The sequence below is a fragment of the Coffea arabica genome, chromosome 2c (assembly GCF_036785885.1).
Source record: "Coffea arabica cultivar ET-39 chromosome 2c, Coffea Arabica ET-39 HiFi, whole genome shotgun sequence".
Classification (NCBI taxonomy): domain Eukaryota; kingdom Viridiplantae; phylum Streptophyta; class Magnoliopsida; order Gentianales; family Rubiaceae; genus Coffea; species Coffea arabica.
Window position 1 is genome coordinate 49225937 of NC_092312.1, and position 14642 is coordinate 49240578.

Consider the following 14642-nt stretch of genomic DNA (forward strand, 5'->3'; position numbering starts at 1 on the left):
AAATCCAACAATTATTTGGTAGAGGCTTTAGTTCATCTTTGGGACCCCGAGTGTACTGCTTTTAGAATAGGCAATAGGCAAATGACTATAACACTCGAAGAAGTAGCTGGCCTCCTTGGTTTACCCACACGTGGAACTACCTTGGTGTTTCCATTTGCTTCCGACAAGGCCGAATTTTGTCAAATTATAGGATTGAAAGAGTCCGTACTACGAGGGTCAGATCAGGGCGTCGCCGTGAATATTCTGTTTGAACGATTTGCGCCACGCGATGGATTCGAGAGGCATGTGACGGATTTTGTGTTCACTTCCAAAGCCGTATGGGAGCGCAAAAGGCTACTAGTATATGGGGTAGTTATGGCTGGGACCTATCTCTTTCCGCGAAAAGATCAAAAGATAGCCTTTAAATCAGCAAAAATTGTGAATGACCTTTTCTTAGGAATTCAGGGTAAGCAATGTTCTATAGTCCCGACCATTCTCGCAGATATTTTCTTAGCTTGTACTGGTTGTCGAAAGGGAGAAAAGTTTTTCCATGGGGCGAACTTGGTTTTATACATATGGGCTACGGGACATTTTAAGAGACAAGCATCAGTTGCCGATAGTTTGCTGGTGGTTGGATATAATTGGGTAGTCACACATCCCAAAAGAGTCAACGAGGGAGATCTACCTAAGAACGCATCCGAATGTGTGGACTACTTGGAAACATTGCAAGATTTCAACATTAGGTGGGTATTAGATTGGACAGACTGCTTTGAGCCGATACTTCGCACTAAGGAATCTGAACGTGTTCTCTTGCTGGGTACTCAAGGAATCATCTCATATACCCTGAAGAGATTTCTCAGACAACTAGGTCGCATTCAGGGGCCGCCACCGATTTCCGAGTTTAGTGAAGTCACCATTTTCTTTGATCAGGGGGTATGCCCAAAAGAGATCCCTATGAAGAGCCAAATCATTGAATCTTGGAGAACAATATCCGACGATAGAAGCATTCATTATCTTCCGGAGCTCAAATAGAAGGGGGTAATGACCGTACCATACGAGGATTGGTTGAAAGATTCCGCCACGCGAGGGTTGCAACATGAGCCGTATGAGGAAATTGAGAAGCTGAGAGCCATCATTAAAGCCAAGGACATGGAGGTGGTACAGTTGAAGAAATCCATCGAAACGCACAAAGGAAAGGCAGAAGAAAACAAGAGGTTATATGAGAAGGAGCGAGAAAGGCGCCAAGAGATGAAGCGGAAATGTGGGGAATTATATGATCAAGCCGAACGTGTCAAGATGCCATATGCTAGAGAAAGTAAAGACTCTGTACTAGATAGGCTTAGGAACTTTGGTGATCTTGTACGAAATCGCCTTCGCGATATGATGTAAACAGATGTATCTGGTTTCTGCAATGAAATGAATCTCTTCCCTCTTCACAAAGTGTTTGTCAAATAACAGGTTTGATTAATGGGTCTCATTCCGAAGGTGTTGCATCATGCTAGGCCTACCCTTGGCACAAAAAGGGTTCCCCAACTAGGACATGCATCCGAATTGTTCGAATAGCTACTAACTCATGTCTTTTTCTTTTTCTTTTTCTCTTCTGAATAAATTACAGAAATTCAGTAATCATTGGTTTATCTAAAGAAGTCTTTTGCATTCTCAGGTAAATTTCAAAATAGCTTTTCGGAAAAGCCCCATTATTACGCGATCCCGAAGTAAGGCCCAAAGGAATCGTGTAGACATGAGCACTCAGCCAGAATCGTCCGATAAGGCCGTTGCAACTACCCAGCCGGAGGCCGCAAGTCCTGGGGTTCAGTTGACTGAATTACTCACAAAATTTGGGGAAATGGCATCCGAAATGGCCGCTCAAAAGAGGTTAATCGACGAACTCGTTAGTAGCGGAGTGCAACCTGAGCCTGTGCCCGCCACACAACCACAATCTGAACCATTTGTTATTCCTCTCAGCCAGACCACGTTACCATTTGTTATTCCTTCAATGCAAACCACGTTTGAGGGAATTGTCAACCCGCAATATGCTTATACTCAAAATCCTCCGTTCTATCCTCCTTATGGGCAAGGGTTTCAGCCTCAAATCGACCCAAACATGCATCCGAACCCACAAACCTTTTACCAGAATACCGCAGAGCCTGTGGTACCGGAGAACACTTTTCAAAATAAGCCAGAAATGGGAGAGTCGTCTGCCCAGATTGATATGAAGCTACTTAAACGCTTGGATCATTTTGATGAATTCATCCGGAAAAGCCAAGGTTTAAGCAAACAAGGGGTGTTGGATTATGATGATTTGTGCCTGTTTCCGAACGTGCAACTGCCGGTGGGGTTCAAGACCCCTAAATTCAACAAATATGATGGAACAAGCAACCCTAAAACGCACCTGCGCTTGTTTGCTAACAAGTTGGGCAAGCCAGTGGATGACGAGAATTTGCCGTTGAGATTATTTCCAGAAAGCTTAGAAGGGGATGCTCTCGATTGGTATTCCAACCTAAAGCCAGAGGAAGTGAAGACCTGGCTCGATCTGTCCAATGCTTTCATTAGACAATATGAGTATAACTGTGAGCTAGCGCCAACCCGGACTACTCTGGAAGGAACGAAAAGGCGACCATCTGAAGATCATAAGACATATGCCAAGAGATGGAGAAAGATAGCTGCGAAGGTGGAGCCACCGATGACTGAGGATGAAATTATTCGCACATTCATAAAGGCGCATGATCCTCCATATTTCGAAGAAATTTTCCGTATGACTGGTTGTTCTTTTGCTGCAATTGTGAATAAATTGGAAGAGTTTGACGACTTTGTGAGAGCCGAAAAAATTGTTAATGTCTCTACTCTCAAATCCCAGTTGGATGCTTTACAAGGTCAAGGAAGCAATGTGAAAAAGCCGCCGTTCAAAAAGAAAGAGGGGGATGCAACCTTTATTTGGAACCAAAACCCTTCACCCAGACCCCGATACCAACACAGTCTAATCTACCAACCCCATTACCCTTACTACTCAAATCCGCACCCTGTATATACTACCAATATCCACCACCCTCGACCTCGCCCAAGCTATTCAAACCCACATTCAGCCCCTTTTCAAATTTCCCAACCAAATCCACCCCAAAATCGACCTCGCCTTCCATATAATCCAAGATTTCCTCCACCAAATAGACCTGTTTACAATCATTCTCCACCTCCTGAACCTTACAACCGACCCCCTAGTCGTACATTTACCAACCTAGGCAGGCCTCTGGATCAATTGTATGAACAATTGAAGGCCGCCGGGAAAATCGGTACAGTACCCCCTCCTACCTACCCATATGGCATGCCCGCGTGGTATAATCCACAAGCTGTATGTGCTTATCATTCTGGGGCCACCGGACATTCGACTATTAATTGCAAGGCGCTTAAGCATAAAATCCAAGATATGGTGGAAGCCGGGGAGATTGTAATCCGGAAAAGGGAGGCGCAAGGGCCGAACGTAAATAGGAACCCTTTACCGGAACATGCCAATATTATTGGGGTTATTCTGGATGATACGGAGTATGTGGAACCAGTCAGAGAATTGGCAAGGGAAGCTGAAGTGTTTGGGGTCACAGACCAACCCTTTGTCATAGAACTGCCATTGGAAGAGGACGAAAAGCCCTTTATTTTGGATCTCACGCCAGCTGAGAGTGCGGCTTTGGAGCCAATAGTCATTGAATTTCCGAAGCAGGAGCCTGTCTTGAGCCTGCAACAAGTACCGTGGAACTATGATGAACCTGTCATACAGATTGGGGAAAAGTCAATTGCAAAGAAGGAAGTATCAGTGGTCACAAGATCGGGGAAAATTGCAAGCCCGTTTGAAGCAACCATTCCGATTCAAGCAAATAACTCTGAGCCACCCGCCAAACCAACAATTACCGAAAGAGAAGCCTTAGATTTCCTTAAAAGGCTCCAAAGAAGCGAATACAATGTGATCGAGAAGCTTAGCAAGTCGCCCGCTCAAATATCCATGTTGGATCTACTTTTTTCATCAGATGTGCATAGGGATGCATTGCTCGAAGTACTGACTAAAGCTCAAATTCCTAGAGACATTTCAGTTGATAATTTCTCACACGTGGTTGGGAACGTATTATTCACCAAACAAATCACTTTCTCTGACGAGGAATTGCCGGCGGAAGGCATTGGACATAACAAGGCCCTGTACATAGTTGTGAGGTGCAACGGAAAAATGCTGCCGAAGGTATTGATTGATAATGGATCCGCTCTTAATATATGTCCCTGGAGCACCTTGGAAAAGCTAGGACTGCAAGATGTCAAGCTGAGGCCTTCAGGGACCATAGTCCGAGGTTTTGATGGAGCGCAAAGAGAGCCAATAGGAGAAGTAGATTTAGTGGTCGAGATGGGACCCGCACAATTTCAAATAACCTGCCAAGTCATGCACTTTCCTAGTGTTTACAACGTTTTGCTTGGAAGGCCGTGGATTCACAAGTCTGGGGCTGTACCTTCTTCATTGCATCAATTGCTGAAGTTTGTAGTAAATGACAAGCTGATAACTATATTTGCCGAGGAGGATTGTCTTGTAATCACCGATTCTGGGTCAAAAGAGGATGGAAGCCGCAATGTCACCATGACTCCTCATAGCACGGCTGATATCGTCTCTGTAAGTTAGATCACAAACGAGGAGCGAGCTTTACCAAAGGCCAGTGTCATGATGGCCAAAGAAATGATCCGTGGAGGCTATGAATTTGATAAAGGGCTGGGACGAGATTTGCAAGGAATTCTGAAGCCAGTGGAGATTGTGGAGAAAAAGGATTCGTTTGGTTTGGGTTTCCGACCAACTGCTAAGGATATTAGAGAAATGAAGGAGCGCAAGAAAGCGGAGAAAGAAGGAAGGCAAAGGGCTCTTGACATTCCACCCCTGCATTATACTTTCCCACGACCAGCCGAGGTGATCATGTCAGAAATCAACCCAGTTGACGAAATTGAAGCAAGTTTGGCCCAATTGTTTGTTGGGGCAACATTTGAAGATAGTGTTCCAGGCGAAGCTGAATTTCCTGACATCACCGAAGGATCAATTCCCAATTGGACAGCCGAGTCCCTGCCCGTTCGGAAGGAGTTTCGGTAAACTGAAAGGGGTTTATCATTCATGTGAATTCATGAAAATACTTTTGCATCTGTAAATAGCCAATGAAAACAATTTTACTCTTTGACTAATGTTTGCGCATGTAAATATTGTTAAGTTTTCATTTTCATTTGCTTTCAATCAAAGGTTTTATGAAAATGCACAAGTTGTTCCTGTCATGTTGTTTTGTTTATTCATTTGTTTATATTTTTGTCGTATTGCTTGACCTTTTGTTTGTTATATGCTAATTTGTTTATTATCCCACATTCGTTAATTCTTTCAGATGGCCAAAAATAAAACTATTTGACCCTTTGGATATCACAGTTCTGGAATACGATAATGGTAATCTCTATATCACTCACGACTTGGAGGTCTGTGAATCCGAGCTCCAAAGCGAGAGTGATAATGAGGAGGTATTCGATTCTTTTGCAAAGGACCTTGAACAATATGAGGAAAAACCAAAACCGAACCTGGAAGAAACAGAAAAGGTTAACATTGGCACTGAGGATGAGGTTAAGGAGGTGCAAATCAGTATTCATTTGAATGCAAGGCAGAGAAAGGAGATGCTTGAATTCTTGACCATGTTCCAGGATGTATTTGCGTGGTCCTATGATGATATGACTGGCATTTCAACTGATGTGGTGGTGCATAGGTTACCCACAGACCTTTCTTTTCCACCCGTAAAACAAAAACCCAGGAAGTTCAAACCAGATATAAGCCTCAAAATAAAAGAGCAAATTGAAAAACAACTCAAAACCAACATTATCATTGTTTCCCATTACCCAATTTGGCTTTGAAATCCTGTCCCTGTTCCAAAAAAGAGTGGAGAGGTGAGAGTTTGTATTGACTATAGAGACCTTAATAAAGCCAGTCCTAAAGATGATTTCCCTCTACCAAATATTCACATTCTCTTAGACAATACTGCCGGACATGAGATTGAATCCTTTTGCGATTGTTTTGCTGGCTACCACCAAATTTTGATGGCAGAAGAGGATAGGGAGAAGACTGCTTTCATTACCCCTTGGGGTACCTTTTGCTATCGAGTCATGCCTTTCGGTTTAAAGAATGCTGGAGCAACGTATCAGAGGACCATGACAACCCTATTTCATGATATGATCCACCGGGAGATGGAGGTCTACGTGGATGACATCATAATCAAGTCTAAGAGGGCAGAGGACCATTTGGTTGATTTGAAGAAGTTATTCGAAAGATTGCGGAAGTACAATTTGAAGTTAAATCCTGCGAAATGCGCCTTTGGAGCACCTGCGGGTAAGCTGTTGGGATTCATTGTTAGCAAGAAGGGCATAGAAATAGATCCAGCAAAAATCAAAGCAATTCGAGATATGCCGGAGCCAAAAACTCAGAAAGACGTGAAAAGTTTCTTAGGGAAGATCAATTTTATTGGGAGGTTCATTGCCCAATTAACTGCCACGTGCGAGCCGTTGTTCAAATTATTGAGAAAGAACGTGCCGTTGTATTGGAATGAGGAGTGCCAACGGGCTTTCGACAAGATTAAAGATTATTTGTTGCATCCACCAGTCTTAGTGCCGCCCAAACCGGGCCGACCTTTGATTATGTATTTATCTGTACTTGATGGAGCAGTAGGGTGTGTTCTAGGTCAGCACGATGACTCTGGAAGGAAAGAACAAGCCATTTACTATCTAAGCAAGAAGTTCACGCAGTACGAGGCTAATTATTCATTCATTGAGAAAAGCTGTTGTGCATTGGCCTGGGCGGCTCAAAAGTTGAGACACTATTTGTTGAGCCATACCACTTATCTTATTTTCCCGATCTGATCCTTTGAAGTATCTTTTGGAGAAGCCGATGTTAACCGGACGCCTGGCCAAATGGCAGATAATTCTATCAGAGTTCGACATTATTTTCACTTCACAAAAGGCGGTCAAGGGGCAAGCTATAGCTGATCATTTGGCAGAAAATCCAAGGGATGATGATTATCAACCACTTCATACCTATTTCCCTGATGAGAAAGTTTTATTCGTAGGCGCTACATATGATATAGGTGAGCAAAATCCTGAATGGAGGCTTTTCTTCGATGGAGTTTCGAATTCTCTCGGAGCCGGAATTGGAGCTGTTCTGGTTTCACCCGAAAGGAAGCATTACCCTGCCGCTGCCAAATTGCAAATCGCTTGCACAAACAACATGGCTGAATATGAAGCCTGCATTTTTTGTCTCAAAATGGCTTTAGAAATGGAAATCAAAGAGTTGATAGCTTTCAGTGATTCAGATTTGCTCGTGCATCAAACCTTGAAGCAGTGGATAACCAAAGATTCAAAAATCCTGCCCTATCATTGCAGTCTGCTCACTCTGGCCAAGCAATTTCGAAATTTGGAGTTCAGACATCTTCCGCGAGCCCGAAACGCATTTGCCGATGCTTTGGCCACCTTAGCTTCTATGATCCAATATCCAGATGAATTGAAGATCGAACCAATCCAAATTCAACTTCAAGACAAGCCCGCCCACTGCTGGGTTGCAGACGAATCCTCGGATACTATTCCTTGGTTTAATGATCTTAAAGAGTTTCTCAAAACTGGGTCCTACCCTCAGCATGCTAGTACAAAAGACAAGAGTTTTCTGCGTAGAATGGCTTCGAAATTTTTCTTAAATGGAGAAGTGTTGTACAAAAGAACCTCAGATTTGAACCTTTTAAGATGTGTCGATGAAGATGAAGCTCAATATATGATGAAAGAAGTGCATAGTGGCGTTTGTGGACCTCACATGAATGGCCATTTGCTAGCGAAGAAAATCATGAGAACCGGATACTTCTGGCTTACTATGGAGCATGATTGTATAGACTTTGTCCGGAGATGTATAAAATGTCAAATGCACGGTGACATTATCCGTGCTCCACCCACTGAGTTGCATAGCATGACTGCCCCATGGCCCTGTTCAATGTGGGGTATGGACGTAATTGGTACAATCGATCCTCCCGCTTCAAATGGACATCGATTTATATTGGTGGCGATTGAGTACTTCACTAAATGGGTTGAAGCGGAATCATTCAAACATGTCACGAAGAAGGTAGTGGCCAATTTCCTGAGAGATCACATCATCTGTCGTTTTGGAGTACCCGAAACCCTTATTACGGATAATGCCAAGAATCTGAACAATGACATGGTAGATGGACTATGCGAGCAGTTCAAGATCAAACACCGCAATTCTGCCATTTATAGGCCTCAGATGAATGGAGCTGTAGAAGCCGCAAATAAGAATTTGAAGAAGATTATCCGCAAAATGACAGAGAGGCATCGCGATTGGCATGAAAAGTTGCCTTATGCATTGATGGCGTACCGGACTTCTATTCGAACATCGACCGGGACAACGCCATATTCACTTATGTATGGAATGGAAGCTGTGTTACCAGTGGAAGTTGAAATTCCGTCGATACGAATCCTTATGGAAGCTAAATTGGAGGAGGCCGATTGGATCAAGCAACGCCATGAGCAATTGACTTTGATCGATGAAAAGCGATTCAATGCTATCTGTCATGGTTAGTGCTATCAGAAACGTGTGGCCCGGGCTTACAACAAAAAGGTCCATCGGCGGGCATTTGAAGAAGTTGATAAGGTACTGAAGCGGATTTTGTCAATGCAAGATGAAGCTAAAGGCAAATTTGCTCCAAATTGGCAAGGGCCGTTCATTGTCCAAAAGGTATTACCTGGCGGAGCTCTTATTTTGGCTGAAATGGATGGACAGACATTCCCTCAACCCATCAACTCAGATATGTGCAAAAAGTTTTTCATTTGATAATGCAAATTTTCTTTAAGAAACTCATGCAAATGGCGAAATGCAAGTCAGGCCATCTTCTTTTACACTAAAAACATTTTATCTCTACTTGTCCCCTTTGAGCCATCATATTGACAAATTTCGTTTGATAACCCTTGAGAATTGCAAACCCCACACTGGGGCAAAATAAAAAAAAAAAAAAAAAACCCTACACTGGGGCAAATTTAGTTTTCAAAGAAAAATGCAAAAGTGAGGAAAATGCAATGAAAAATGCAAAAAGAGAAAAAAGCTGATCAAACTGGGGCAAATTTTCCTCAGTTTTGGAGTTGTTTTCAGATAGTGCAATCTCAAGTTATTTCACCCCTCGTATCAAATCTGCTTTCAACCTTCAACCTTTTTCAAAGCACCCCACCGGACCTCATTACAAAGCCCAAAGTCCTGGCTTTCGTCACTTGCTGCATTTCTATTAGAAAATTTGTTAATCAACTGGCAGGTGATGTCCGTAATGTCTTCGCCTAATCTTATAAGGGAAGTACATTTTACTGATGCCAGCAATCTTTAACTCATATTTCTGAGTCGATCATGGTCGAGATATTTCATTGTTCTTTAGGTGAAAACCCGAAAGGGCGCCTCGAAAAAAAAAAAGAAGAAAAGAAAAAAAAAAGGAAAAAAAGGAAAAAAAGAAAAAAAAACAAAAACAAACGAAAACAAAAAGGGTGGGGGCAACCTTGGTGAAAACCCGAAAGGGCGCCAAGGTAGGTTTTCTCAACAGTCGAGCTCAAGAAGGAACAGCTGGTGACCTGGTTCATTTAGGTTGTTCCTCATATTTGTGATACTTTTGCCAGTGTCGGATTCCGAAGAGAAAATATCCGAAGTCTTGAATATGATATTCGTTGGCTAAACTTGTATTGTTCTTTACAAATATTCTTTTGCAAAATGTATCTTTATAAACCTCTTGGTTGTTTTCAATTACTTGTGTATGACTGCTTATGATTGTCTACATTCTTTTGCATGCTCATCTTTGCCTGATGTAGGAAATAATCTTGCATATACATTGATAAATTTTCATGCATCATTCTTTCACCATTGAATTCAAATGAATGATAAACCCTAAGTTTTGGGCAAAGATAAGGGATTCAAGCATCAGCTACAGTGAGTAACATGCAACAAAGCTACCACCTGGATTGGGTGACGTGGTAAATCCGTACTTTATTAGTCTCAAGAATTGAAGGGTTTAAAGTCACAAATTCGACTGAGACAGATGCCGCAGAACAGAGTCAAAAATAGCACAAGACTCATGTTTACACGATTCTCAAGGCAAACTGGATCGAATAATGGTGGCAAATCCATTATTTCTTCTTTTTCTTGCAGGAACACTGCATTTACAAATGAAAGCGACCATTCTCTTTTTCACACCTAAATCGATGTTATTTGCAAAGTTGGATTATAAGGAGCAACATCAGCCATCGCTTCAACTACAGAGATCAAATCTTTCTCTAGGTACAAGAGTGTGAACTACTTTCAGGTAAAAATTCAATTCATTGTCTCAAACTTCCCCAGTGAAGTCTTTTTTTAAATTCCGTTCGGGCCAGTCCCGTTTTAAATTTCTGTTCGGGTCAGTCCCGTTTAAATTCTGTTCGGGTCAGTCCCGTTTTAAATTCCTGTTCGGGCCAGTCCCGTTTTAAATTCTGTTCGGGTCAGTCCCGTTTTAAATTCTGTTCGGGTCAGCCCCGTTTAAATTCTGTTCGGGCCATTCCCGTTTTAAATTCTGTTCGGGTCAGTCCCGTTTTAAATTCCTGTTCGGGCCAGTCCCGTTTAAATTTCTGTTCGGGTCAGTCCCGTTTTAAATTTCTGTTCGGGTCAGTCCCGTTTAAATTCTGTTCGGGTCAGTCCCGTTTAAATTCCTGTTCGGGCCAGTCCCGTTTTAAATTCCTGTTCGAGCCAGTCCCGTTTTAAATTCTGTTCGGGTCAGTCCCGTTTAAATTCTGTTCGGGTCAGTCCCGTTTAAATTCCTGTCTCGGATCAGTCCCGATTTTAAAATTTCTGTCTCGGGTCAGTCCCGATTTTAAAATTTCCTGTTAGGGGTCAGTCCCCATCGTTTGAGTAATTCGCAGCCGAATAACACAGGTAAGTATTTGGTGTCTACTTCTTTGCCTCAAGTTTTTTCAAAACTCAGACAAAGAGGGGTAAACTGTAGACACCAAATTTTAAATAATTTTGTATGTTGCATCTAATTCATGATTTTTGTATTTTTGTTCGTTATTTTTGCACTATTAGTTGTTATGATATTCATTTTCGCCCTTTTAGTTGGCCTATTTCATTTGCTATTTATTCTTATTTACTTTTAGTTTTAGTTTTTAGTTTTAGTTTTTAAGTTTAAGGTTAGCATAGAGTTTTTAGAAAAGAAAAGGAAAACATCAAAAATATGTTTTAGTCATTTTTGTTTTTATTCAATGCTTTCTTGAAGGAAAAATGAAAATGAAAAATCATAAAAAAAAAAAGAAAAGAGAAAATTAAAGAAAAAGAGGAAAAAGAAGAAAAAGAAGAAAAATTCAAAAAAAATAGGCCTTAGTTGGCTTGGAAAAATGGAAAGAAAGGAAAAGGAAAATTTGTTCACAAAAATATGTTTATTTCTTTAAATTCAATCTTTGGGCACTTTAGTTATTTTTATTAAGTTATTTTGAGAAAAGAAAATGATGAAAAAATGAAAATTAAAAAATTAAAAAATGGCCATTTTTATTTAGTCTTTTGTTTTTGTTACCTGGTTTGTGTAATTTTGTTATTATTATTATTTATATTTTATTTTATCATTTCTGTAATTATCAAGTTAAAAAAAAAAAAAAATTGTCGCGGCATGCACGCTGCAATTTTTTGCAGCGTGCAAAGGACAGCCACGGAGCGTCATCGGATGGCTGGATTTTTCAGGTGAGAAGACCTTTCATCCTCACCATTGGGGTGAGGGTTTAGGAACCTGGGGTTCCATATAAAAGGTAAAAAGAAACCACAGCCGCAAAGGGAGAGTTTTTGGAGAGAAGGGAGTGAACGGCAAGAAAAGAGAAAGAAAAGGGAGGCGGCTGCATATCTGAGGAGGAGACAAAAAAGAAATACCAGAGATAGGAGAGGAGTGAAAGAGAGAGAGAGGGAACGAAGGAAAAGGGACGGCTAGAATCTTTGAGGGGGATAGAGAGTTTACGGCAAGAAGGGGGGAGGAAACAGAGAGGGAGGCGGCCGTGAGGTTGACGAAAAAAAGAAAGAAAACATTAAGAAAGAAGTGACGACTGAAGGGTTGTGGGCAAGGGAGAAACAGACCAAGAACTTGAAAAGGAACGGGAGTGAGCTAGAAGAGGGGAGATTAGCGGTTGATATTTTCATCGAACCCAAGCTTCAAGTCCAAAGACGAAACAGGTAGTCTCCAATCCTTGTTCTTGTCTATTTTTCTTTCGTATGGAATCTGGTCTGTGAAACCAGAGACCCTGGGCTTTTACTTGCGTTTGGACGTTGAATTACTGAAGTAAAGTTTGATGCTTGGATGTATTGGGAGACAGTTTCGTTGTTTTTCCTGCATCCATTTCCATTTCATCAACCAAAGTTGTGTCCTTTTCGCTGTTTTTGTGTTGGACATAGCTAGGGCTGATGGCATTTTTTTTTTTGCATTATTAATATTTTGTTTCTAAAATCTGGAGTCAATTCTATCTTTCCTTTTGCACTTCATCCGACACTCTGGTTTCATATCAGGATTGTGATATTCAAAAAATTAAGTTCTATTCCTGTTGGGGCTGAGAAACCCGTGGGTTTGGTCTGATTTGTTGGGAGCGTGAAGCCTGGGGTCTGACTTGCATGATTTGTTTTGTTTGTGCACCATCTGGGTTGAAAAACTCTAGGAAAATGCATAATTCATGGCTGGGTTTTGATGATAGGATGCATAAGGTTTTATTTTTGGTTCGAAGAGATTACCGTTGGCTGTGAATCTTATTGGCTGTGTATGTCCTGAATGCCATAGTTGGAGTTGGAAGTTGCGTTTTCCTTTACTTCCAGATTTGCATGCTTTTCTTGAATCTTTGTATTGAAAATGAAGAGCAAGCCTGGTGCTTAGATACTTTGATTCCAGTCTTTCTTTTGTTTTGGTTGAAATTGTGAGAGCCCGTAAAACCCTAATTATTTTCCTAGGGTTTATTCCCCTTTAATTGCATAATTTTGCATTTTCTGGCTTAGAAATATTTTCTGAGAGGATTTTATGAGCAATTATAGTTTTAAGATGATTTTTCTAGCATTGGCGAGTTTTTAGAAAATTAAGGATAAATAATGGACGTGGGACCCACTAGTGCGAAAAGTTCGGAAAAATTCGGCCAATAAGGTTAAGTTTCGGATACTGTTATAAATTTATCGGGTGTTAAGAGATAAGTAGTGTGTGTGAAGTGATTGATGTGAGAGAGAAAAGAAATGATAAGATTGCATTTAATGTAGTGCCACTTGTCACCATGTCATTAGTCTTACTTTAAGAGTTACTATTCACCTTTTGACATTTTTTGACTTTTGACCCAAATAAGTAAATATCTTCAAAAAAATTCACCAAAAATTCTCTCATTTTCTTCCTCCATGGCCGGCCCTCCCTAAGCAAGAAGAAAGACAAAACTCTTCAATATTCTAGCCAACTCCAAGCTCAAATCAACTAAACCACTTGCTTAACTTAGTTTTTACTCCATAAATTTCTTCCTTCTAGTGCTAGCAAGTTGTTTGGTGAACTTTGTTTGAAGAGCAAAGGTGTCCTACATCCCTCTCTCTCTTGATCTCTTGGTAAGTGTTGCTTGAACACCCTACTACCTTCAATAATGGTTACATGATGCTTAGAAGTGGATTAAGTGGTTGAAAATGTGGTTTATCTCTTGATTTGGCTTGTTTTGGTGAAGTTTTTATTTTATTGGGAATTTTTCTGGTTTAATATGATCTTGATGTTGGGGGCTTGTATGATGAATTGTAATGGTTGGAAATGGCTCTAGTGGATGTCAAATGTGGTTAAATGCAACTAATTTTGGATTTGGATGGAAAATTGGAAAGTTAGGGTTCTTGAAGCCCCAATTCTGTCCGGTTTTAGATCACTGTGTTAGAGGCCGAATTTGACTTTGCTCAAAACATGAAAGTTGTAGGTATTGATGAGGTTGATGTGCCTGTACAATTTCAGGTCATTTGGATTAATGTAGAATGAGTTATGATGAAATTACTGTAGCTGTTCTGCTTTGAGCAGAATGCGAAAACTGCGATAGTAATTGGCCATTTTGACTGGAATAGGTTTGGATTTTGGAGTTGGTGTCTTCTGATGAAATGTAGCTGAGTGTCTTAGCTAACATATGCCTTTGGAATTTCGGCATTTGGACTTGTAAGGACTGAGATATACTGATTACAGTTTTTTGTGTTTTGCGAACCTGTTTTAGGAATTCTGGGTTAGTATTTGGCATATTTGACCTAGTTGTGTTAAGAACTGGATTGAGTGGTCTTCTACATTGTTGTAGCCCTGTTTCATAGCTTCGAAACGGTGGGTCTTACACCCCCAACCGATATTTGTAGTGAGAGTTGTACCATTACCGCATAATGAGTGTAAAACAGTTTTCTATTTGGGGCCAAGACTAAGGCCATTTTCTAATTTCTGGTTTGCTATTATGCCCATTTATGCATATGAAACCCTAGTAGGGTTGTGAATTGGTGTTGTTTATGGCTCGGCATGGAGTCTTATTGTATGTGTTGCATGATTCTAGGGCGTGAAGGTAGTGCACGACGGCTTGGTGATCGTGGTACATGAAATACCACTTACTTGCTTGGTGAG

General features: G+C 41.0%; 1 protein-coding gene across 1 annotated transcript; it reads left to right on the top strand.

Moving 5' to 3' along the window:
• The first annotated feature begins 2164 nt into the window (after positions 1 to 2164).
• On the top strand, positions 2165 to 4627 carry LOC113720259 (uncharacterized). The gene is made up of 2 exons (XM_027245177.2): positions 2165 to 2549; positions 3216 to 4627. The coding sequence occupies exons 1-2, from the start codon at positions 2165 to 2167 to the stop codon at positions 4625 to 4627; spliced, it is 1797 nt and encodes a 598-aa protein (XP_027100978.2).
• Positions 4628 to 14642: the final 10015 nt, after the last annotated feature.

Bases quoted from the DNA above. Each gene is read 5' to 3' on its own strand.
- LOC113720259 (XM_027245177.2), top strand. From the start codon at position 2,165: ATGGGAGAGTCGTCTGCCCAGATTGATATGAAGCTACTTAAACGCTTG. The intron at 2,550-3,215 runs GTGAGCTAGCGC...TTACCAACCTAG, and splicing joins TAGACAATATGAGTATAACT to GCAGGCCTCTGGATCAATTG.